Source organism: Mesoplodon bidens (genome assembly GCF_964165515.1).
Source record: "Mesoplodon bidens genome assembly, chromosome: 1".
Lineage (NCBI taxonomy): Eukaryota > Metazoa > Chordata > Mammalia > Artiodactyla > Ziphiidae > Mesoplodon > Mesoplodon bidens.
In genome coordinates, this window is record NC_138176.1 from 84917834 (window position 1) to 84941474 (window position 23641).

Genomic DNA, 23641 nt, shown 5'->3' on the forward strand with positions numbered 1-23641 from the left:
GACTGCAAAGCGTTTCATCTACCTTCTAGACACAAAAGTCAACCCCCAGGGCCATGTGGAGGCATTTAAATATCCCCCAACACAAAATATATTTTAAAGTCAAGGCTTTTTACAGTGTTTTGTTTTACCCAGGGGAGCGATTACAGATTGGAGAATGCAGATAAGAATGGCAGTTAGGTTTTATAATTTTTGTTATTTTCTTTCATGTGCTTTTTAGAAACAAATTTGGAATTTCATTTGAGGAGGTAAAAACTGACTGTCAAAGGCACTTGAATGTACAAATGATACACAACAGTAATGATCTTGGTTGTTCAAAGTATATTAAGTCTCCTAACTATTGTTATTCCTTTTAAAGCATATTTTTAGCATAACCATTTGTAGTTGAATTGGCAAGTGATGTTAATCATTCCTTATACTTTAAGCATCTGTATGCATCTTCACATTTATAGCATATTAAACAAGTGCATTAAGGCAGCACTCACACATATTTTACATGTTGGCAGTGAAGTTATCAACAACTGTGCAACTGTGACTGTCAATTTAATAGTAAGTTGTATAACACTAGTCAAAAAAGGAATTACATTTAGGAATGACCACACTTTTTACTATATTCTCTAAATAAAATTTGATTACCAGTGAATATCTGTAATTTTGTTATAAAACTATTCTATTTTATTTTTGAAAAGGTAACCATCAAGTCTGATTTTTTCCAGTGAAAAATAGAGCTGATTTCCAATCAAAAAAATATTCAAAAAGATTTTCTGAAATTTCCATTTAACTATTTTTAGGAATTCAAAAATTATTTGTGAACCATGCTCATTTACCATGGAACACATGATTATAATTAGCTGGTACTATAAATTAATTTGCCACCAATTTATTTTTTATAACAATAATAATAAAATTAAAAATTGAAATATAAATTTTTGTTATTTTAAAACTGTCAGGTTCTCATTTTACATGACTTAATTTCTGCATCAGTTTTTACCCACAGTTATAAGGGTCACTAGTAATATAATTTAAAAATTTCCCCAAGATTTACACTTATTCTTGCTGCAACTAAAGTAGTATTATATTTCCAAGATGGTAATACATTTACAAACAAATTTATCTAGACAACTTTGTAGCTAAAATTTCTTAAATGTATTCACAATAATCTTGTATTCTGAATTATTATTAATTATTGATTCGGTACCTTCTATTATTATTCATTCAGTTTTTTGACTTTATATTAATTTAGTAGCTGTGAATGCAAAGACTTTGCGAGAATGGCAAAGTAAAAAAAAAAAGAAACAGAAAACTTAAATATTTAAACTTATTACATTGAAACATTTAGGTAAACAATATTTTCTTGTTTTCCCCTCCCACTTTTTAAAAATGCTTGGAAATGTTTTATATCAACATTTTATTTTTTAAATATGGAAATGCAAGGTATGTCCTAACTTGTTTTCAGAAAATATTATGTCCTTAAATTCTTTCCTTTGTAATTTTAATTACACCCGATTAACTGACATTTATTTTCCAGTGTTTATTGTTAAAGTGTAAGGAGCCATACAGAAACAAATTATGAAACATATATTCTAACCAACATATATAAAAATGTATTTACAGGAAAAAATGAAATGGCATGTTATATATATACACATTATATCTGTATTATATCATCATGTATATCATTACAGAAGTATACATTTTAAAAGAAATAAGAAAGAGAAATGAGTTGGATTGCTTCAAAATTCAGTACCCAACTGTAAACATGTTTTTTCTGCATTCATTTTCCCCCAGGAGAGTTGATTTCTGGGTTGCCATGGAGTCTTCCTTGAACTCGCCAACTCAATATAATTTTTGTATTTTCCCTAGGGCTCAGGAGGAGTGAAAGCCTATCAGAAAAGCAGGTGAAAGAAGCAAAATCTAAATGCAAAAGCATTGCCCTCCTTCTGACAGATGCCCCCAACCCCAACTCCAAGGGGGTGTTGATGTTTAAGAAGCGTCGTCGGAGGGCCAGGAAATACACCCTAGTCAGTTACGGGACTGGTGAACTTGATCGAGAGGCAGAGGAGGAGGAGGAAGAAGGCGACAAAGAGGATACATGTGAAGTAGCATTTCTGGGTGCAAGTGAATCCGAGGTGGAGGAAGAGTTGTTGTCTGACACTGACGACAACACACAAGTTGTGAACTTTGACTGGGATTCTGGACTAGTGGACATTGAAAAGAAACTGAACAGAGGGGACAAGATGGAGATGTTGCCAGACACCACAGGCAAGGGGGCCCTCATGTTTGCTAAGAGGAGGGAGAGAATGGATCAGATCACAGCCCAAAAAGAGGAGGAGAGGGTGAGTGGAATGCCAAGCAGAGAACCAGATGCTGCCCAGATGGATGGCCTGAGAACCATGACATCTTACCAAAGGAAAGAAGAAGAATCGGTGAGAGTGCAGAGCTCTGTGAGCAAAAGCTACATCGAGGTGAGCCATGGCCTTGGCCATGTGCCCCAACAGAATGGCTTCACTGGGGTGTCCGAGACAGCAGAGGCTCAGAGGATGATCCCTATGAATAGAACGGCCAAACCCTTCCCGGGGTCCGTGAACCAGCCAGCAACCCCCTTCTCTCCAACACGAAACATGACCAGTCCCATCGCTGATTTTCCTGCGCCTCCACCTTATTCTGCAGTCACACCCCCACCTGAAACCTTCTCCAGAGCAGTGTCAAGTCCGACAGCTGGCCCAGCACAGCCCCCTCCGTGGCCCCAGACTGGCCCATGGTCCCAGCCAGCCTTTTATGATTCATCTGAACGAATAGCTTCCCGGGATGAAAGGATCGCAGTGCCAGCAAAAAGAACAGGAATATTGCAGGAGGCCAAAAGGAGAAGCACGACAAAACCCATGTTCACTTTTAAAGAGCCCAAAGTAAGCCCAAATCCTGAACTCCTGTCCCTTCTTCAAAATTCGGAAGGCAAAAAGGGCACTGGGGCAGGAGGAGATTCCGGACCAGAAGAAGACTACCTCAGTTTAGGAGCAGAGGCTTGTAATTTCATGCAAAGCCCCACTGCAAAACAAAAGACCCCACCTCCTGTCGCTCCAAAGCCTTCTGTCAAGTCCTCATCCTCCCAACCAGTAACTCCAGTTTCTCCAGTCTGGTCGCCAGGAGTGGCTCCAGCCCAACCTCCTGCCTTCCCCACATCCAACCCATCACATGGCACCGTTGTTTCCTCCATCAAAATAGCGCAGCCTTCTTACCCTCCTGCCCGGCCTGCTAGTGCTCTGAGCCTGGCTGGTCCCTTCAAAGGACCACAAGCATCGGTAGCCAGTCTGAACTACACTCCCAAACCAGCAGCTCCCACACCAACGGTAAACACTGCTCATACTGGAGCAACGGGACCATCCAATGAGCTTCCAGGAATGAGTGGGAAAGGAGCCCAGCTCTTTGCTAAAAGGCAGTCGAGGATGAAAAAGTATGTGGTAGATTCAGACACCGTGCAGGCCCATGCTGCCCGTGCTCAGTCTCCCACACCATCTCTCCCGGCTGGCTGGAAGTACTCCTCCAATGTCCGAGCACCTCCCCCTGTGGCCTACAATCCTATCCACTCCCCCTCCTACCCACTGGCTGCTGTCAAGTCCCAGCCATCAGCCCCACAGGCCTCCAAAACAAGCAAGAAAAAGGGCAAGAAACCCCTTAATGCTTTGGATGTCATGAAGCACCAACCTTATCAGCTAAATGCATCCTTGTTTACTTTCCAACCTCCAGACGCAAAGGATGGCCTCCCTGCAAAGTCATCAGTCAAGGTCAGTTCACCGCCAGCCATGAAGCAAGCTATTCCTCCTCGGCCAATGAATGCTGGCTCGCCCACTAATGTGCAGGCCTCGTCTGTGTACTCAGTGCCAGCCTATAGCTCTCAGCCTGCGTTCTTTTCCGAGGCCACCTCACCAGTAAGCGCCTCCCCAGTGCCCGTGGCCATTCCCACCTCTCCAAAGCAAGAAGCAGCCTCAACATCTTACTTTGTGGCACCAAGGCCGAAGTTCTCAGCAAAGAGAAGTGGTGTCACAGTTCAGGTGTGGAAACCATCTGTTGCGGAAGAGTAATCTTGTAGCTGAAGCTGAGTGTCCACTTTGCTTGAAACGAATTGTTTGCAGTGTTACTTGAGTCCCCGAGAATGCCTAGCAAGTCCTCAACTTAATTTAATTTCAGATGTCACCTCCCAATCTGGGTCCAAGGAGAATATTTTTAATGAGTCAAAAATCTAACTCAGATTGACTTAAAATATATTTACCTTCTTTGCACACTTAAAAAGACTGGGAGCACCCCTAAATAGACATGGGCCATTATATTAAGTAAGCAGATCCTTAGGGTTTATGCTTTAGCCACAAAAAAACAGTGAGCAGTGTTATCAACATTAGGACACAGTCTTTATGTAACATAACAGCTGTGTTCCTACAGTGAAAAGGTTCAAATGTAGTGAAAACATAACATGTATTGACTGACATTTCCTTTTTAAGTAGTGCTTTATCTCTATTACTAGTATTAAAGGATAAGAAATTTATCGAGGACAGGGATCAGCTCTGGTCTGTCAACCGCAGCCACCTGTTTGATGTTGCAGAGAAGGTACCTTGGGAACTGTTGGAATGTACATAGTTTAGTAAGGTATGTAAGAAAGAGGGGCTTAATAATTACAGAGTACTTATTACGTACTAGGCTCCTTGCCAGATGTTTTACATGTATTAGCTCATTTCAGAAGACTTCTTTAAAGTAAACTGGATGGGTAAGAAGGATAATTATCCTTAGAGATTGATTCCCATCCTCTCTCCCCAGTTACCTAAGAAATTGAGTACATCTCCAATTGCCCATGAAGGCATAAGTTTGTTTTCCTCGCTGAGGCAAGTGGTAGAGTACAGTAAAATGGAGTAACATATAAAAAGGTGAGCAGGCTGCAGATAAAGGTACATATGGCTATTGTTTTCCTTTGGGAAATCACATGATTGGGGCATGAAGGGTTACTGATTCCAGGGGCTGATTGTGAAGCACGAATAATCCCATGTGTGTGGAGGCCATAGGTTGAGAACTCACAATTATTAGCATCATTTCTGAGTGACGTCACAGATTTTTTTTTCTTGTGTTTGTTTTGCTTTCTGACGACTGCTTCTCCCACTGTTCCTTGCAATTCTATTCTTGCACCTTCACTTTATTATTTATATTTGATGGACCAGGAGGATTCAGACAAGGTTACCTTTAAATTTGGATTGGTCATACACCATGCCATCATCCAGCTGGCTCTGAAGTTAATAATATTACTGACAGTAAACCTGAAGACCTTTCTCATATCTATTTTAAGTCCAACTCTGACCAACCATGGAAAATATTCAACATGAATTAATGTAGAGAACCACAAAGCATTTTTTTTAAATTTTTTTTTTGCAGTACGTGGGTCTCTCACTGTTGTGGCCTCTCTCGTTGCGGAGCACAGGCTCCGGACACGCAGGCTCAGTGGCCATGGCTCACGGGCCCACCCACTCCGTGGCATGTGGGATCTTCCCGGACCGGGGCACGAACCCGTGTCCCCTGCACCGGCAGGCGGACTCTCAGCCACTGCGCCACCAGGGAAGCCCCACAAAGCAGTTTTGACAGCTCCAAGGAAAACCATCTACTCGATACAAGAGATATGTCTAGAGACCTCTCATAAAAGCTTGCCTGGTGTGAGGGTACATGGTACCATTTTAATCCTCTGAAAATATCTGTATTCCTGTTCTTTTTCTGCTGTCACTGTCAATCTGCTATATTTTCACTACCCTATTAAAATATTACTTTCTTCTTTAATCTGTTCAATGTATTAAAAAAAAAATACTTCCCTGTATGAGCTGTTCTGACCTTAGTAATTTCTCTGATATTTCTCGTATATTGCTTCCCAAACATCTGAATTTCTTTTCTGTGAACATTTCCATTTCTCTGTACATTGTAAAAGTGCAAGCCGTAGGTATTTGTATGACATAACACAGAGGAGAATTGTCAGCTACAGAACAATGGGGCTTATTCTTCTGCTTTTTCTCTGGAAAATCTTCCATTGCTTTTGGTGGCAATATATGTAGAGGTTAGAACCACAGGATGTAGCTTGGTCTCTTATTTGCCTTTTTGGGAAATCAATTAGGAAGATTCATACAGGATAAAGGAAAAAGCAATCTATCCATTATATAAGGCTATTGTTTGTATTACTTGTTCTTTGCAAAGGAAGTCTGTTGAATGCTGTGCATTTTGCATTCTTTTCTAATAGAACAACCAAAAAAGGCATCTTAAGGTGAAGCAGGAAAGGAGATCATTTTTGTAACTTTGCATTCTTAACATAGCATTTAAAGAATGGCATGAATTAGAGGGAAGAAAATGGAACACAAAGTAGTCAATTTGAGATCACTGGTTCAAAAGTAGCCTAGAATGGTAATGACCCACAAGTATTTACAGTTGTCCAGTGGTTTGTGGTATATAGGAATGAGAAGTGTTTGGGGTCCATTTCCTGTTGGACAGGTGGCCATCTTATCAGAGCCACTGTTTGGAGTTGATGACTAAAGACACAACTAACATGACTGAGATGTCATGGGGTTCCCAAAAAGCTTCTAAGAAGCATGTCAGGCATGCACTCAAAGCATCCACAGCTTCGACTGGGAGCTGGTAGCACAGATCTCATCCGGAACCATGCAGTCCCGAATTATGGAAAAGGCACGGGAATCCTCCAAAATTGTATCCACAGCAGAGTCTAACCTCACCCTGAGAGATGGGGGCTGGGAGGGAGAAGGACTGAGCCAGCTCCCTGGAGAAGGAGGGATTTATTTGCTTCTTCTCCCCAGCCGGGGAGCCCCATGGGAACTTGCAAGCAGAATAAGCTGGGTGTACCACCTCTCAGGTTGGAGTTCTGGAAATGATGTCAGTGCAGCAGGTAGGAGACTTAGGACTCATGACCTCAGCTTCCCTCCCACTGGTCACCCTTTGAATTCGGGGTGTTGGCTTTGTTGTGGTGGCAGATATTTGGATTGGTTTCTTGGCTAGTTTGAGGGTATGGGGAGGCAGTTTTTGTTTAGTTTAGGACCTTGTCTTTATCTTTGTCCTTTGTTAGCTTAATTTCTAGGTACAGCACCCCACCCATGAAGTCAAGTTGTCATCGTCAACACCATAGCAATGATCATTTACTGAGTGCTTGTGTTATGATAGGTGCCTTATATACATTATCCTAAGGAATCCACTGCATGGTTAACAGGCATTGGAATGTAAAATAAAATGTAATCACAGTCACTCACTTACTGCAGGACCTTATGAAAATTTCTTTCCACCAGTGTCCCCTTAGTGATGTCTCAAACCTCTCTTCCTGGAATGTTGTGCCAGAGTGAATGTGAACAACACTAGATACACTAGGAAGAAAGGTGCTATGTAAATGTAAGTACACATATTGCTCTCAGTCTTATAGGAGGGCAGATTGAATCACAGAACTGGTAAGATTGAGAATCTGAGCACTGCCACTTTGATCTTAGAACAGTTACAGTCTTATTTCTAATATTTCAATAATAAACACATTCTGCTTTGAGAGAGGAAAATCACAGTTTCTGCATTTTGACTATTCATTGATAGTATAAAGCATACATTTTTAGGAATATGTTTTATAACACACATTGAGGCTGTCATTCTGGAACATGTAAAATTTTGTACTTCAAGATATATCTAGCACGATTGTTAATGATTACATGTACCTCATTTAATCTTCACAAGAAGCAACTCATTTTAACTACAGGAAAACTGACTGAGTTACAGTAGTTCTTGAGAGTAAGCCAGGATTCTTTAACTCTTCTAGATAGTGCTGACCCCTTTCAAAAAGTGGGTTTCATAGGGCAACTGAGTATTATCACACAGTTGAATTCTGGCCACTAGAGTCGCATCTGAGATGTCAAGAACAAATGATCTGCATTTAAAGGGAGTGGACTAGGTTATGTGGGACCATTGTTTTGTTTACAGTTACTAGCTTAAAAAACTTTGAAGGCTGTTTGCTGCTGACAGGCATATCAAACACTCTGAATGCAGCACTTTCACAGACGTTTCTTGAGAGCACAAGAAGACACATGGCTGTTAGTGTCTGAGTTTGGATTTAATCTTTCAAACAGAAGTCCCTTGCTGTGTATCATTTCATCCAGTTACAAATTCGAGAACCTGCAAGCACCCAAATTCAAAGAGTGAATTCCTGAAATCCATTGCTATTTTATGAGTCATCACTGGCCTGGCAGGAAGGATATTTGAAGTCATGGTCATCAAAAAGAAGTGATTGTTTTCTGAAAAGCTAAATGCTTAAAATGCTTCCAGAGGGAAGCAGTGGGCTGTGTTCTCATTCCCTCCTAAAATCACAGTTGTTGAGTTTGTTTTAAAAATTGTTAAAAGTTCATGAGAAAAATATGTAAATTCTAAGAGCCAACATTATATTCCCAGAAGCACTGACCCTTGTTTGTCTCATGTCCCCTTATCACTGGACTCTGGGGGACACAAAGACTCATGTAACACTTCAGTGCTGCTGAGTTTGTCAACAAGTATTCTGGGAAAAAGCAGAAATGAATTCTTCTCTAGACTTCCCACCAGGATTGGCCAAAGGCCATAAAGCAAGCTAGTAAATTCCCACAGGACCCAAACACCAGGCAAAATTGCCAAAAGAGGCCAGTCTGAGTTTAAAAAAAGGAAAAAAAATTACAGGCCATCCTGTGGAGCATCAGACCAATAAAAACCAGAAGCCCCCAAATCAGACTATTCTTTCCTTGATGTTATCAGGTACAGCCAGTTTCTTAAATTAAAAAAAAAAATTAATGTTTCTATGATATGTATATTTGTACACTAAATTATCATTTGGCACTTGGAAATCATAGCCCTTACTACTCAGAAGCAATTGAGTGAAGAGAAATTTAATTTAAAAATATCAAATCCTGTCAGATTCCTGATTTTATCAGAGCTATGCCAGCCAATAAAGTATTTCTCAAGTACAAAAAAAAAAAGTTAGACTTCTACAGGGTCCTATAGTTTAAATAATTGTTTGTTATTGATACACAGAATTTCTTAAATTTTCATTTTTTGGTTCTAAATGTAAAGTTCTTCACATGTACCTCTGTTTATACCTCATTCTTGACACGTTTATCTAAATTATGTGTGTGTTATGACTGGTAAGATATACATTCAGGGTCCTAATAAAAATAATCACAAGGACCTACTTTCCAGCCTACGCTTCTTCCTCTACCTGATAATAATAATAATATTTAAAATAATAACATTCCAATATACCATGGAGGAATCCTGCTTTCACAGCCCCTACTTCTTGAGCTCCTTGATAATTATTAATGGTTGTTCATGGAAAACAAACAAACAAACATAGACTTGCAATTAGCTCTAAGTTGAAAAGAAATGCACATTTTAGGTACAAACTGAGAAAATGTTTCTTCTTGCAAGTAAATATCAAAAAGCAAAAGTGGTTTTTTTTTTTTGTTCTTCAGGAGACATTTTAGAAGTCAGGGAGACCCTTTGGTATCTTTATTTAGTGGAATGATCTGTTTTCAAGTCCACCCAAAGGCCCTGAGTCAAGATTACGGTCTCAGTTAGGATGACATGGGTGGGGATGGAAGCTGTGGCAGCCATTTAAACAAGCTCATGAGGTCTAAGGAAAAGACAGAAAGTAGGGTGGGGGTGTTGATGTATTAAGTTTCTACTAAAAGCCAGGAATGATGTTAATACTTTACATAAATTATAACAATAACTAACATTAACTGAGCACAAACTCTGGGCCCTGAATTGTGCCAAAGATCTTCATAGATTCTCTCTCCTTTTTTTTTTTAAATGGATATATAATTGACATATAACATCATATTAGTTTCAGGTGTACAATAATGATTTGATACTAGTATATACTGCAAATTGATCATCACAATAGGTCTAATTAACACCACATGTAGTTACAAATTTCTTTTTCTTGTGATAAGAACTTTTAAGATCTACTCTCTTAGCAACTTTCAAATATACAATACAGTATTAACTATAGTCACCATGCTGTACATTATATCCCCAGAACTTATTTATCTGATAACCTCAAGTTTGTACCTTTAACCACCTTCACCCATTTTGCCCACCCACACCTCCACCCCTCTGGCAACCACCATAGATTATCTTTTTTAATCAGTAGTCCTTATGAGATAGGTACCATCATAATCCTCAGTGTGTAGATTATAGATGGGATTCTGGGGTACAAAGAGGCTGAATATCTTGCCCAAGATCACACAGCGTTAAGTAGTGGACCCTGGACTCGGTCTGGACCTACAGCCTTAACCAATTACACTGTGATCTCATTTACTCCTCAGAATTACCCTGAACGTGAAGGTATTATCATTATTTCCATTTCATAGACGAGGTATCTGAAGCCCAGAGAGGCTAACCAACTTGTCCGGCAATCACTAAGCTTATAAAGTAGTGGGCTAGGGTTGGACTTACATACTTATCTGACATCCAAGCCCAGGCTCTCCCTTCAGTACCACAAGATTTCCACAGCCTCATTAGACCCCAGAATCCCACTCCCTGAGACCTGTTAATTATGTGTTCAGCAAACCATCCACCAAGAGCCTACTCTACATATGCTTAATGGATGGCTTTGACCACTCGAGAGACATTAGAAAGGACCCTACTATCATAAGATTGCTCATAAAATCAGATGTTATGATAATATGTTGGAAGTGAAAACCAGTCTCTGAAAAATAAGCATCTGTTTTATAAGTAGAAATGATGGATTTGACAGTGATTTTGTATGAGTTCCCAAAATTCTTTCACTTATATCAGGGTGAAAAGGTGATATTCATGGGCTGCGGGGTGGTGAGGAATGTCATTAAAAGAAAATAAAGCAAAATCAAAGGCTCTACATAAAAGGAAGTACTCTCCTTGGCTTCATGCCTTTCCCACTAAAAGTAATTCAGGGAACTTTCTTATCATAGTGAATCAGCACCCAGCTTGGTTTGCTACTAAACCAATAATAACTTGAGACATTTCAACAGGAATAAGTTTACACAGAATAATGCTGAGAGAATCACAGTTTTCAGTGTTTCAAAATATGTCTAAAAAAGTAGTCGTCACTGGAATCTTAGGGTTCCATGAAGTGTCTCCTGGCTGAGCTAGCATTCATCCTGGATATGGATGAGGCAGCAAACCCTTCCTGCTGCAATGTTCTCAATGGAAGGTTTCTCAATAGGTATTTCTGTTGAAAAGTTCCCAGAAAGGACATTTTTATACCTTATGCTTTTTCCAGTAGTTTTTTGTTTTGTTCTGTTTGCTTTAAACTATGTCTCGTTGTCATTTTGAAAACATCTCCTAAAGAACTACTGTAATGGTTTCTAAATGTGGGTATGAACATTCTCATCACTAACTTCAAGGAGAGAAGATGTGAACTTCTGAGTTAATTGTAAAAATATATTTGCAGAGCTTTACTGCCTTAATTTAAAATCATAGATCCACTAATACAGTGATAATCACGAGGACTTACTATATGCTAGGTGCCATTCTAAAGACTTAACGAATTTTAACTTTTTTAGTCATCACAAAATGACTAGTGTATGAAGAAGGTACTATTATCATTCTACTTTACAGCTGAGAAAATACAGTAAAGAAAAGTTAAGAAACTTGTCTAAAGTGATGGGGCTAAGACTCAAGACCCAACAGTCAGACTCCAGAGCTATTCTCTAATCACAAGGCTACATTAATTACCTCACTTGATCACAAGAAGACAAAGGTCACATATGAAAGGAATTGCCCATCAGAGGTGAGAAGCTATACCTGTCTCAGGAATAACTCAAAAGTTACTTTATACCTTCCAAATCAAAGAAAGAAATGTTGAAAAAACTTCTTAGAGTTTGGTAGCCCCAAATGATAGACACTTGTGAACAGGTACAAGGGGAGGGAGAAAGGTGTCATTTTTATTTCTACCAGCCTATTTGCTTATAACTCAAATGGTAGGGGGAAGTCTAACATTTTGCTAGTTCCATTGAGTGAATACCCATTATGTGTTAGACTAAATTCCTCAAACACCCACTTCAAGCCATCATATATTACTACAGCTGTGCTAATCTACACCAGGTAAATTAAGGAAAAAAAGAATAGTGATGAGAAATTTCTCAAATTTTAGGAACAATAATGCAGAAAAATGTTCCTGCAAACATTTAAATTAAAAAATAAATAAATTAAAGCAATGATTTGACTTAGGGGAAGCATAAGGTAACCATTTTTTAAATGAAATTCACCTACGATTACGTGAGATAATGCACATAAACACCAAGTATACAGAGATAACATTTTGTAGTGTGTAAGCGTGTGGACTTGGGCCAAAACGCCTGCAGCTGAATCCCAGGCTGCCTCTTGCTTGTTGGGAGACATTAGGCAAATGATTCAGCCTCTCTGTGTCTCAGTACCCTCTGCTATGTAATGGAGAAAATAATAGGTGTACCTCACGATTTGTGAAGATTAAACAAACCAATATGTGCGATGGGTATAAAACAGTGTCTGGTGCATAGAAAGCATTCAACATATGTTAGCTCTTAATATTCTTATAAAGGGCACTCAATAAACAATAGCTACTATTTCATAAACTACCAAGGAGGGAAACACACACAGTGACTTAAAAACTTCTTTTGTTTTCTCTGTTAATATGAATCCCAGTTTAAGGGATCTAAGAGAACTAAAATAGAAAAAGCGGCAGCAGTGTCTGTATAAATCTCATATTGACATGAAGAATAATATATCCCCAGGAGTCTTTTACTGAGACATCTTTGTTTCTTCTCTACTGTTTTCTTTTTACTGAAGCTTTGTCTATATTCCTCTGTATTCAGCCTTTGGTCAATTTTTTTCTCTTTTGTCTTCATCTATTGTACTAGCAGTGTTGTAGTGGTATACAAAGATGAGACCAGGATTCAAAAAGACTGATACAATATTTTTTAAAAAAGAAACTTAATATCAGCTTTGAGACTCACTATAAAGGGACTGTTAAATTCAAAGTACCAATATTAAAGAAAGTAAGTGTGGTGTATTTAGCAATATAGAGAGAATTCTTATGGGGAAATGCTTGTAAATGAAATATATTCTTAAAATAGAATAGCTGGTATCCTGAGCAAGGTTCTAGTAGGATAGTTGAAGCTTAACTAGGCCTATCACACAGAAAGTGGAACAGTTGGCAACCCAATCCCCGAAGCTACCCCAATTCAAGCCTGCAACAGTTGGGGCTCTGAGAGAACCTGGCTGGCCTCTGACGATGCAGCAGGCAGCTGTTCTTATCCCTCCTCCTCAACACTGTCCCAGGATGAAGGGTCAGCAACCTGGTCTTTTTAGAGTAATTGATCCCCTTGCCTGAGAAGCGTGATCAGTTTCCAAAACGAGAAAGAGTAAAACCTCGGTCTGAACAGAGCAAACTCCCAGCTCACAGCGCAAGTGATGAAAAACAATTCTCAGAAGCTGAGTGACTGATGTAGGGAGGAACTTAAAATTCCAGCTGCCTTTCAAACACAGGGAATTTTTGTGGGTTTTCTGGTACTTCTAGAATTCCTCTGAGTCACAAGCAAAAGTTAGGACGACCTTGAAGAGAGAAAAATCACAAGATGAGATTCTGAAAACTTCATCTGAATCTAAAATTGCTTTAGTTTCAAATACAGTTAAATTGACTTAGTTAAGTTTTCCTTTTGTGGCGTTTAATTACACTTTTTCTTAAAAAGTAAAAAACAACTCGGTTTCTTTCTTACATGGCATTAGTTCTTTTTTCTGCTAGTATATCTCAGTTTGATAAAGAAGTATTCACAAAACCATCCTCTAGAGCTAAAAATCACTAAGGAATTGGCTGGACTGATATAAATAAAATGATAATTTAAAGTATCATACCAACCCTTCCACAGTTGGAAGTTTCTTTCTTGTTTTGATCACACTCAGAATTTACTGATGGTTTGGCCCACTGGACTACCTGTTAATGCTTATCAGATGGTGCCACTTATAATCCTTCCTATAAACTCAATATGGGCTAAATAGATTTTGAATTCTACATTATGAAATGTCCAGCAAAATGTCACAATTCATTTCAGGTGGTGTTACTGAAATTAAGAGCAAAGCAAAATATATCTCTTAGAACTTTTAATTTTAGTTTTTCACTTCAGTTCACCAACTATTTCCTTTATATACAGTGTTTTAGTGTGAGCAAACTATTGCCTTCACAGTATTCTTTTTTTTTTTTTTTGGCTTCACAGTATTCTAATATGCAGTTTTCCAACTTTTGTTCCCAGGGAAAAATTAAGATTCCCCTCACCACAGGGAAATTATGATTTAGTAGCCCCTGGATGGGGCCCAGGAATTTGTTTTTGTAACATATACCCCAGGTGATTCTGATGCTAATGGGTTGTGAACCTCACTTTGAAAACCAGTTTTCTGATACACAAAACACTGAAGTCAACTTTATTCTTTAAAACCCATCAATAGTTTTCTAGTTCATTCAGTCCGGGACAGCCAGACTTGTAAACAGCACCTGCTTTCAAATGCTCTTGATGCCTTGTCTGAAGGGAACAGGCCCTGAAGTGCTGATCTTGACAGCTTTATTCTAAAAGCCCAGGAGGTGGCAGCAAACTCTGTTCCCACTCAGAGAGTGCTTCACAGGCAACCATTCTAAAGCGTGTTGCAAATAACTTGCTTTGAACAGTCTTTTAAAATTGTTTTTTAAATAGAAGAATAAAGAAGGCCTTGAGATGTGATTTTATCTGACCCCCTGCTTCTAATCAAGTCTGAGAATAAATATTTCTAGGAATAGAATGATACAATTTTATCATCTAGAGAAGCGACTGTACCAAGTTCCCTGGCTGATTTTTCTTATCTCTGGGCAAAGGGATTGTATGACTTCCCTTGGCCGTAGGGCAGTAGAGTCTCTTATCTGCAATCAAAAATGTTCTTACTAATAACAAACTGAAATCTCTCTGGCAATAACCAAAACATTCTTATTTTGGGATCTAGACTAAAGGAGAATTTTGAAGCACTTTGAATGCTAATTAGCTTTTTAAAATGGAAACAAGTATGATTGTAAAATCTTCAAAACTAAAAAGAAGTTCGTGCGCTTTATGGATCACAGGGAAAGATCCCAATATTTTTATTTAACCTTAACATTAAAACAATCAGATTGTGTGCTGGATTGACAAAATGCAAAGTCAGCCAAGAGGCTGCTTAAACATTAGAAGAGTGAACAGAGCATAGGGACAGGTAGGCCCACTGAGTAGCAGCTTTGATCCTAACTGGACTATTGTTTTCAGGCCTTTGACGCACTAAAGTTTATTTCTAAAACAAAAAGGATGGTGATGTGTCTGGAAAGTCTGTAATATGAGATATATGCTTGTACATTTACCAGGGGGAGGAGAAAAGACTAAAAAGACTACCAGGGAGGTAGGAGAGCTGGATATTTGAGGAACTTTGGTATGGATGAGAGAGTAAAGGTCTCCATCGTGAAAAGAAAAAACAGGACTAGTGAATGGAAGTTCCAAGACAGTAAATTTCAGTTTAAGAAAACTTCAAAAACTTGTGGGGAAGGAATGGAGAAGGAACTAACATATGTGTTAGACATATAAAATGTGTTAAGGGTCTTAATCCATGTATTCAATTTTCACAACGACCTTATTTGGTGGAAATTATCCTCATTTTTTTTTAATTGATAAGGAAACAAGCTCAGAAAATTGCCCAAAGTCACCCAGCCAGTAAGGTGGCAGACTCACCAGCTGAATCCAAGTTTATCTGTTTTCATAGCCTGTGCTTTTTCCATTGCAATGACTATCAGAGGTGTTATAAAAGGAACTCCTATATCTCATGGAAGCTTGATTGCAGGATCTCTAAAATGCCTTCCATCTCTAAGATTTTATAATTCGCTATATAAATAGCTCCTTAAAAAATTTGGGTTTTAAGTGTTGTGAGTATTTTGATGCAGTTCAATGCATTTTAAAAACCGAGGTCAGTTTAAAACCTGACAAGACAAAATTTGTTTGTTCCTTACCACTTTAATTCCAGAATATTTGAAGAAAAAATCTTAAAGACATCATTTTTCTAATGAGACAAAAAGCAGAGCTTAGGAGGTTAGAGAATAATTTTTCTTTCCTTGAAGTCCTGACTAGAAGGTTTGCTTTGGTTTCAGTGTCTGTAAAGTGTGACTATAATTCCTCCTGTCTATTCTTGACACACGCACAGATACTTCCTGAGAATGGAGAGCATTCTGAAACTCAGAGACACCTCTAGTCCTAGGGCAGCCATTAGGCACACTGGAGTAAAGTAAGAAAAGGGCTTGCAATTCTGTAAAGCAGAACTTCTCCTATTCTTTGCTTATTTCACCTGAATCACTAGATCTCCATCCTCTGCTCTTAAAATGCACATGTTCCATTTTATGAAATTACGTCAAATGTATTATGCATTCATACAAAAAGCAATTTTTTTACAAAGAACCATTTAGTATTTACCTTCTTTGCTTTCACTATTCAACCTCTGTTTTGTTGTCTTTTTTTTTTTTTTTTTCCAAACTTCTGTGATATTCTACCTACCACTGTCAACCACGGGCAAAGTGAAAATCCTGTTTTGTGAATGGTGCATAGATGTTTACTTATCAGTGTATCATGGGGGTGCATTGCATTGTCAGACTTCACTTTGTCTCATCTAGACTTCATTTTTTTGCAAAAAATGCACTGGTCTAGACAACTAGTTGTAACATCAAAGTTGGATTTCATCTGGGACTATCTGACCCACAGTGAGAAACTGTAAGAGTTGCTCCCCCTACCCACACCTCCTTCAGGCTCTTTAAATGAAGGAGTTGGGAGATACGTTTCCTCCCAGCTAAAACACAGAAAAGCTCTAGCCTAGGTCACTAGCATGTGTGAGTCCAGGTGGTCAATCATCACTGATCTATTAATTATATTTTATTTTATTTATTTTTTTATTTTTTTTGTGGTACGCAGGCCTCTCACTGTTGTGGCCTCTCCCGTTGCGGAGCACAGGCTCCGGATGCGCAGGCTCAGCGGCCATGGCTCATGGGCCCAGCCGCTCCGCGGCATATGGGATCCTCCCGGACCGGGGCACGAACCCGTATCCCCTGCATCGGCAGGTGGACTCTCAACCACTGCGCCTGTCTTGTCAGGTTTTAAACTGACCTCGGTTTTTAAAATGCATTGAACTGCATCAAAATACTCACAACACTTAAAACCCAAATTTTTTAAGGAGCTATTTATATAGCGAATTATAAAATCTTAGAGATGGAAGGCATTTTAGAGATCCTGCAATCAAGCTTCCATGAGATATGGGAGGCCCATATTAATTATATTTTAAAAGGGACTTATCCTCATTAGATTTACCAATATTGAGAGATGCAAGATTAAGGACAAGAATGGAATGGGGAAACAACCATCAACTGGAAAATCTGAATACCACTATCAGAAAGTGTCTCATAATATTTACAAAACAGATCAAAACAGATTTGAGAGGAACTTTTTGACTGGTATAAGTAAGGAATCTTTTTACAAATAGATAAGCTCTGGACATTTTTTTTCCATCCCTTCCCCAGCATTTTTCTTTTCTTTAATGGATAGTTGCTTAAGAACTTCAAACATACATCTTACTGAAGGATCTCTTCTCTTCTCTCAATCTCAAATGTATATTTATGATGGCCTAGACATGTTAGTACCTCCAGAAGAATTTACCTTTTATATTAGGCTAAGACTATACAACCAAAGTGGCTTAGAGGGTTGATGAAGTGTTAGCTAGCTCATAAGGCTTTTGTTAATTCATCTATGCATTTGTATGAATCAATACTGAAAGTGAAACAATTGTTTAGCAATTGGATAGTCAATAGCTACCTAGCATCATATCAAAATGAAGGTGAACTTGGGAATGAGGAGTGGTCAGGGAAATAATAAAGAATAAAACCTTTTGAATAAATGAGTGGCCCACAGAAAAATTTGCTGTAGTATTAATATGCAACATTATGTCTAGATAATTACATACTGCCATTTTATAAGTGCATTAAGAAAGCTATGCCAATAGGAAAAGCTGTAATAACTAATGTCAAGGGCAAAATTAAATATTTGCTCTCTAGGGCTTCCCTGGTGGCACAGTGGTTGAGTCCGCCTGCCGATGCAGGAGACACAGGTCCGTGCCCCGGTCCGGGAAGATCCCACATGCCACGGAGCGGCTAGGCCCGTGAGCCATGGCCGCTGAGCCTGCGCGTCCGGACCCTGTGCTCCGCAACAGGAGAGGCCACAACAGTGAGAGGCCTGCGTACCGCAAAAAAAAAAAAAAAAAAAAAAAAAATTTGCTCTCTGATTTTGAAAGTTTGATAAGTAGACAAGCATCCTAATACCTTATGAGACATCCCCTTGAACCATTAATGGAATTACATTTATACCTGGGATTACTATCTTCAAGTAAAGTAAATGCTTCCTAATTTTTTTTTTTAAAGACAAAGTCGTGTTGACCTTATATGGACCTTCACTTCATGAAGATCTGTTTCAGATCTTTTATAAATTTATTTATTTATTTATTTTTGGCTGTGTTGGGTCTTTGTTTCTGTGCGAGGGCTTTCTCTAGTTGTGGCAAGCGGGGGCCTACTCTTTATCGCGGTGCGCGGGCCTCTCACTGTCACAGCCTCTCTTGTTGCGGAGCACAGGCTTTAGATGTGTAGGCTCAGTAGTTGTGGCTCACGGGCTTAGTTGCTCCACGGCATGTGGGATCTTCCCAGATCAGGGCTCGAACCCGTGTCCCCTGAATTGGCAGGCAGATTCTCAACCACTGTGCCACCAGGGAAGCCCAATGCTTCCTAATTTTGAAGAAATGTACCTGGGACGCTTCTGATAAAAGACGTTTCCGTGTTTCCCATTTGCATTTGAAAAGCACACCATCAGGACTATCACTGTACACTCTGCTTTAATCTATTTTCCCCCTTAGTGGTCTTTTTTTTTTTTTTTAGTTGTTTATTTTTGGCTAGTTTTGGGTCCTTTCTCTAGTGGCGGCGAGCGGGGGCCACTCTGTTGCGGTGCGTGGGCTTCTCATTGCAGTGGCTTCTCCTGTTGCAGAGCACGGGCTCTAGGGCACGTGGGCTTCAATAGTTGTGATGCGCAGACTCAGTAGTTGTGGCTCGTGGGCTCTAGAGTGCAGGATCAGTAGTTGTGGCGCACGGGCTTAGTTGCTCCATGGAATGTGGGATCTTCCTGGACTAGGGCTGAACCCTTGTCCCCTCAATTGGCAGGCGGATTCTTAACCACTGCATCACCAGGGAAGCCCCCCTTAGTGGTCTTTTATCTCTTCATTTGAAAAACCATCATTCATTTGAAACTCCCACTTACTTTATGGCGTTCTTGTGTCTCTAAAATGAACTGACATATATGAAATTATTGTATAAATTCCCTCAAACAAGAAAGTTATCATTAAATAAAATGTACCATTTGTTCCAGAGAGATATGGTAAGGCAATTAAGCAAAGTTTTTATCTACTCTGCACTTAAGGAAACAAGTTGGTGATTTCCCAGATGAAGAGTTATATTTTTTTATTCCTAGTTTTAAACATCACTCTGGAGCCATGTTTTTGACAAAGGAAACATAAATATGATTTGGCACTAAATCTTAAACTTCTGTACCATTTTTTTTTTTTTTTTTAGATTCCTATATACGCGTTAGCGTACGGTATTTGTTTTTCTCTCTGGCAGGAATAAAGATGTAGACATAGAGAATGGACTTGAAGACATGAGGTGGGAGGGGGAAGCTGGCGCGAGTTGAGAGTGGCATCAACATATATACACTACCACATGTAAAATAGATAGCTAGTGAGAAGCAGCGGCATAGCACAGGGAGATCAGCTTGGTGCTCTGCAATGACCTAGAGGGGTGGGATAGGGAGGATGGGAGGGAGGCTCAAGAGGGAGGGGATATGGGGACATATGTACGCATATGGCTGATTCACTTTATTGTACAACAGAAACTAACACAGTATAAATAAATAAATATTTTTAAAAAATCTTAAACTTTCCAAGAACAGTAGGTTAAACATTTTCCCCAAGGCCCAGGATATGAATCAAAGGATCTATTTAATAAGCTTAAAAACGTAATGGATAGAAGAACAGTTACAAAGATCAAGTAAGTCGTTTTCTTCATGCTGTATCCTCTGCATCTTTATGAAATAATGTCACGTGTTGTGTAGTTGTTGATGTGTCTTGTCACTACCATTAACCAGCTTGGATTTCCCATTTTTTTTAAATGTTATAAGGAATTGTAACAGTAGGATTTTCTAAAAAGCTGCCAGTAGGAAATTTGGAGAATGTTATCATGCAGAGGGCCCGAGCAAGATTGTTCTATAGCACCCACACATATCTTAAGAATTGTTCTTAATACCTTAACTGATAAAATTTTCCTCTGAGAAAGCCATTCTAGTTGGGAAATGAGTTTGCTTAAGGGGTATTAGCTCCACTTCAAATAGCAGGCACATAAGCTATAAAAAATATTTCTTATCCCTACTTTCCTTCTAGGGATAAATGCACATTCATGGTAATTTTTCTTTTTGTGAATGAGGGAAGGAGGAGATGGTTGCCTGGATTTGTTTCAGGAAAGAAGGTGTTTAGAATATTATGGACAGCTAAAGCTATATTCACATAGTTAAACCATTTTAAATGTTATTTATTTATTTATTTATTTATTTATTTTATTTTTGCCTGCGTTGGGTCCCTGCTGCTGTGCACGGGCCCCCTCCTGCTGCAGCGAGCGAGGGCCGCTCCCCACTGCAGAGCGCGGGCCTCTCACTGCGGTGGCCCCTCCTGCTGCAGAGCACTGGCTCCAGGCGCGAGGGCCCCAGCAGCTGTGGCCTGCGGGCTCAGTTGCTCCGCGGCATGTGGGATCCTCCCGGACCAGGTCTCGAACCCGTGTCCCCCGCATCAGCAGGCGGGCTCCCAACCACTGCGCCACCAGGGAAGCCCTTAAATGGGTTTTATAATTTATCATAAATATAATTCTAATTAGGGATATAGGATAAGTATTAATTTTATACTAATACACATGACTCTCTTTTATGAAGTGCTTTCTATATGCCAGGCACTGATAATTTTTCTCTATAAAAACCTCCCACAAGGTCAAAAATTCATTTATTTCATATAGGATCAGCATTCTTTATTTATTGTGAAATTCTCTATAGAAATTGATGAGAGTTGAACTTTTGCTATCTATTATTCATTCTTTTCAATAGTGGGAAATCTATATAACTTTTACTGTTTAAATCTTCTGAGGAGAGAAAACTTCTTTTCAGAAAATATTTTGAAATGTGTTTAAAAGATTTTATTTTTATGTTCAAACCAAATTAGACTTTTATAAAAATACACTTAAGGCTTTTCCCCAAGAATTATAAAAAATTAAAATGGCAATTCCAGCTACTTAAATATAATACAGTCTATATTAATAGGGTATTTTCAGAGATTATAATTTTGAGAGTGACATACTTCTTTTCTGAGGATAGAGGAAAATGAGAGGGTAAAAATTGCTGCTGTAGTAATTTTTTTCCACTAACATATATAATGCCTTAAAACACATTACTTAGATAAAATTTTATTATTTATTGCCTTAATTCTTCAATTTCCCTTTACAAAAATGAGCTGTGTGACTTCAGGTAAATCACCTAATTTCTATGCCTCAGCTTCCTTATTTGCAGAAATTGGGGATTATAGGATTGTTGGGGGGATTAAATGAGTTAATAGACAAAATGCTTAAAACTGTGACTAGTACATAGTAAAAATTCTGTACACTTTAGTTATTGTTATCATTGTTTCTAAGATGGAAGGGACCACAGAAGTATAAGTGTAGATTCCTGCCTAACATCAGTCTTCATGACCTTAAATTAATGTGGTTATTTTTATTCTTCTATAACAGAAGGTTAAAAAAGATCAAGAAGTCTATACTTTGGCCCACCCAGAGCTAGCAGAGAGATGAGGTCAGTGGCAATGTTTCTGGCCAGCCCTGCTGCCGGCGTTCTGGTGGGAGGGAGTCAGTGGCTGGCACAGCAGTATCTGAGGCGTGCGTTGCTAATGCCACTTCAAAGGCAGCTCCCTCCTATTTTTATCCTAGGGCAGGAGCCTGCCTATGCAGTTGCCTCTTGAACAAAAGGTTCTGCCAGGTCTCTGACACCTTTTAAGGCCTCACAGACTCTTCTCACAATAACAAGAATAATCTGTTGTGCTACGTGGCATCTGATTTATAAACACAATCTCTACTCTACCCATAATCTTGAAACAGTAGCCATCATTTTTACCGTTTTACAACCAAGGAAAGTAAGGCTGGGAGAGGTTGAATCATATGGGTAAAAAGAGGCAAAGGCAGGACTCCCAGGTCAGTGTGATGTCCAAATTCACATTCTTTCCAATATAACATGCTGGCTTCTATTGTCAGTTATAACTCTTAGCCTCTCTCACAAAGGGATTGCCTTCAAATCTAAAATAAAAATTTTTTAAAGTTTATTGTTTTAGAACCAAAAATTTAATCTGATAGCTAATCAAAGATGAATTAAGATAAATGGTTAATGGCAAAGCCAAGATGAGAAGCTCTAGCTACAAGACATTATCTCTTATTTTGATATCTAAGTATGTTTATTGCATTCATGGAACTATTTAAGCAACGTATGGTTACTTGGCTACTTTTCTATTCAATAGTACAATTTATTAGTCCTGGTTATCTGCACTATTCTTGGTAAGCAGAATAATACTGCTGATTTCGGTTTAAAAAAATGGACACTTCCATTTTTTAGATAAGAGACAGTTACAACGGAATTTCCCAAAACTCCACTTCTTCCACCAGGAAGATTTAAGGTTCACTTGAGAAGGCAGGGAATATGTGATAGAGACTGTCTTATTAAGAGACTAGAACAAAAATGACCTTAAAATTCTACTATCCCCCTGACTACTTAATTGTATCTAAATTATATCAAGGGAGCATTTGTCCTATACTTAAAGATCTCTGGGTAATGGAATTCTATATCCCTATGGAGAACTTCCTTCCAATGTTGACCTGCTTCCATTGTCAGAAAAATTGTAATTGAAAACTCTTTAGAGCTGGAAGTGCCCCTAAGAGATCAGATAGTAGAAACTGCCATTTCCTACACCTGCTTGCAATCTCACGATAAGTGGTAAATTAGCTTTCAGCTTTCTCTTCTCCAAATCTAACCCATCCCAATTTCCATTATCTTTTTCTTCTTTGGTCTTTATTTTTAAATCTTACAAGTAGATTTTGGGCTGTCTTTAGGATTCATGAATCATTTTCTAAGACTTTTCTCATTTGGGGAATCAAAGCAGTTTAAAACCCTTACACTTCCACTGACCTAAATGCAAATCATTTATTTGAAGCATGTTAAAATCTTTTACCTGTTTAGAAAATTTTATTTTTCATAAACATTGATCAATCTTATCTGTTTTGCCAAACATGTCTTGGTGTGCATATTGGTGTGCATGTATTGGGGGTGGTGGGATGGGTTTATTTGTGTGAGTCCCTCATCACATGTAAATGACATGTGAGAAGGGCTACATCTTGGGACAGGACCAAAAAGTTTGGTGAAGATAACTGAATTTCCTGATTATGGCAGTCTGATATAGAAATTAC

At 38.8% G+C, this 23641-nt stretch overlaps 1 protein-coding gene and 1 long non-coding RNA gene across 4 annotated transcripts in view; one reads left to right on the forward strand and one right to left on the reverse strand.

Moving 5' to 3' along the window:
- Positions 1 to 23641, forward strand: part of SYNPO2 (synaptopodin 2) — a 170029-nt gene that overhangs the window by 134994 nt on the left and 11394 nt on the right. For 2 of the 3 annotated variants that reach the window (XM_081225741.1, XM_081225742.1), the window contains exon 4: positions 1861 to 4046. The exons of the other annotated variant lie outside the window; for it this stretch is intronic. In XM_081225741.1, the coding sequence (XP_081081867.1) occupies positions 1861 to 4046 (2186 nt within the window). The remainder of the gene's footprint in view (positions 1 to 1860; positions 4047 to 23641) is intronic. 3 annotated transcript variants of the gene reach the window in all.
- Positions 1 to 23641, reverse strand: part of LOC308613801 — a 195788-nt gene that overhangs the window by 44191 nt on the left and 127956 nt on the right. The gene's annotated exons all lie outside the window — the stretch shown is intronic.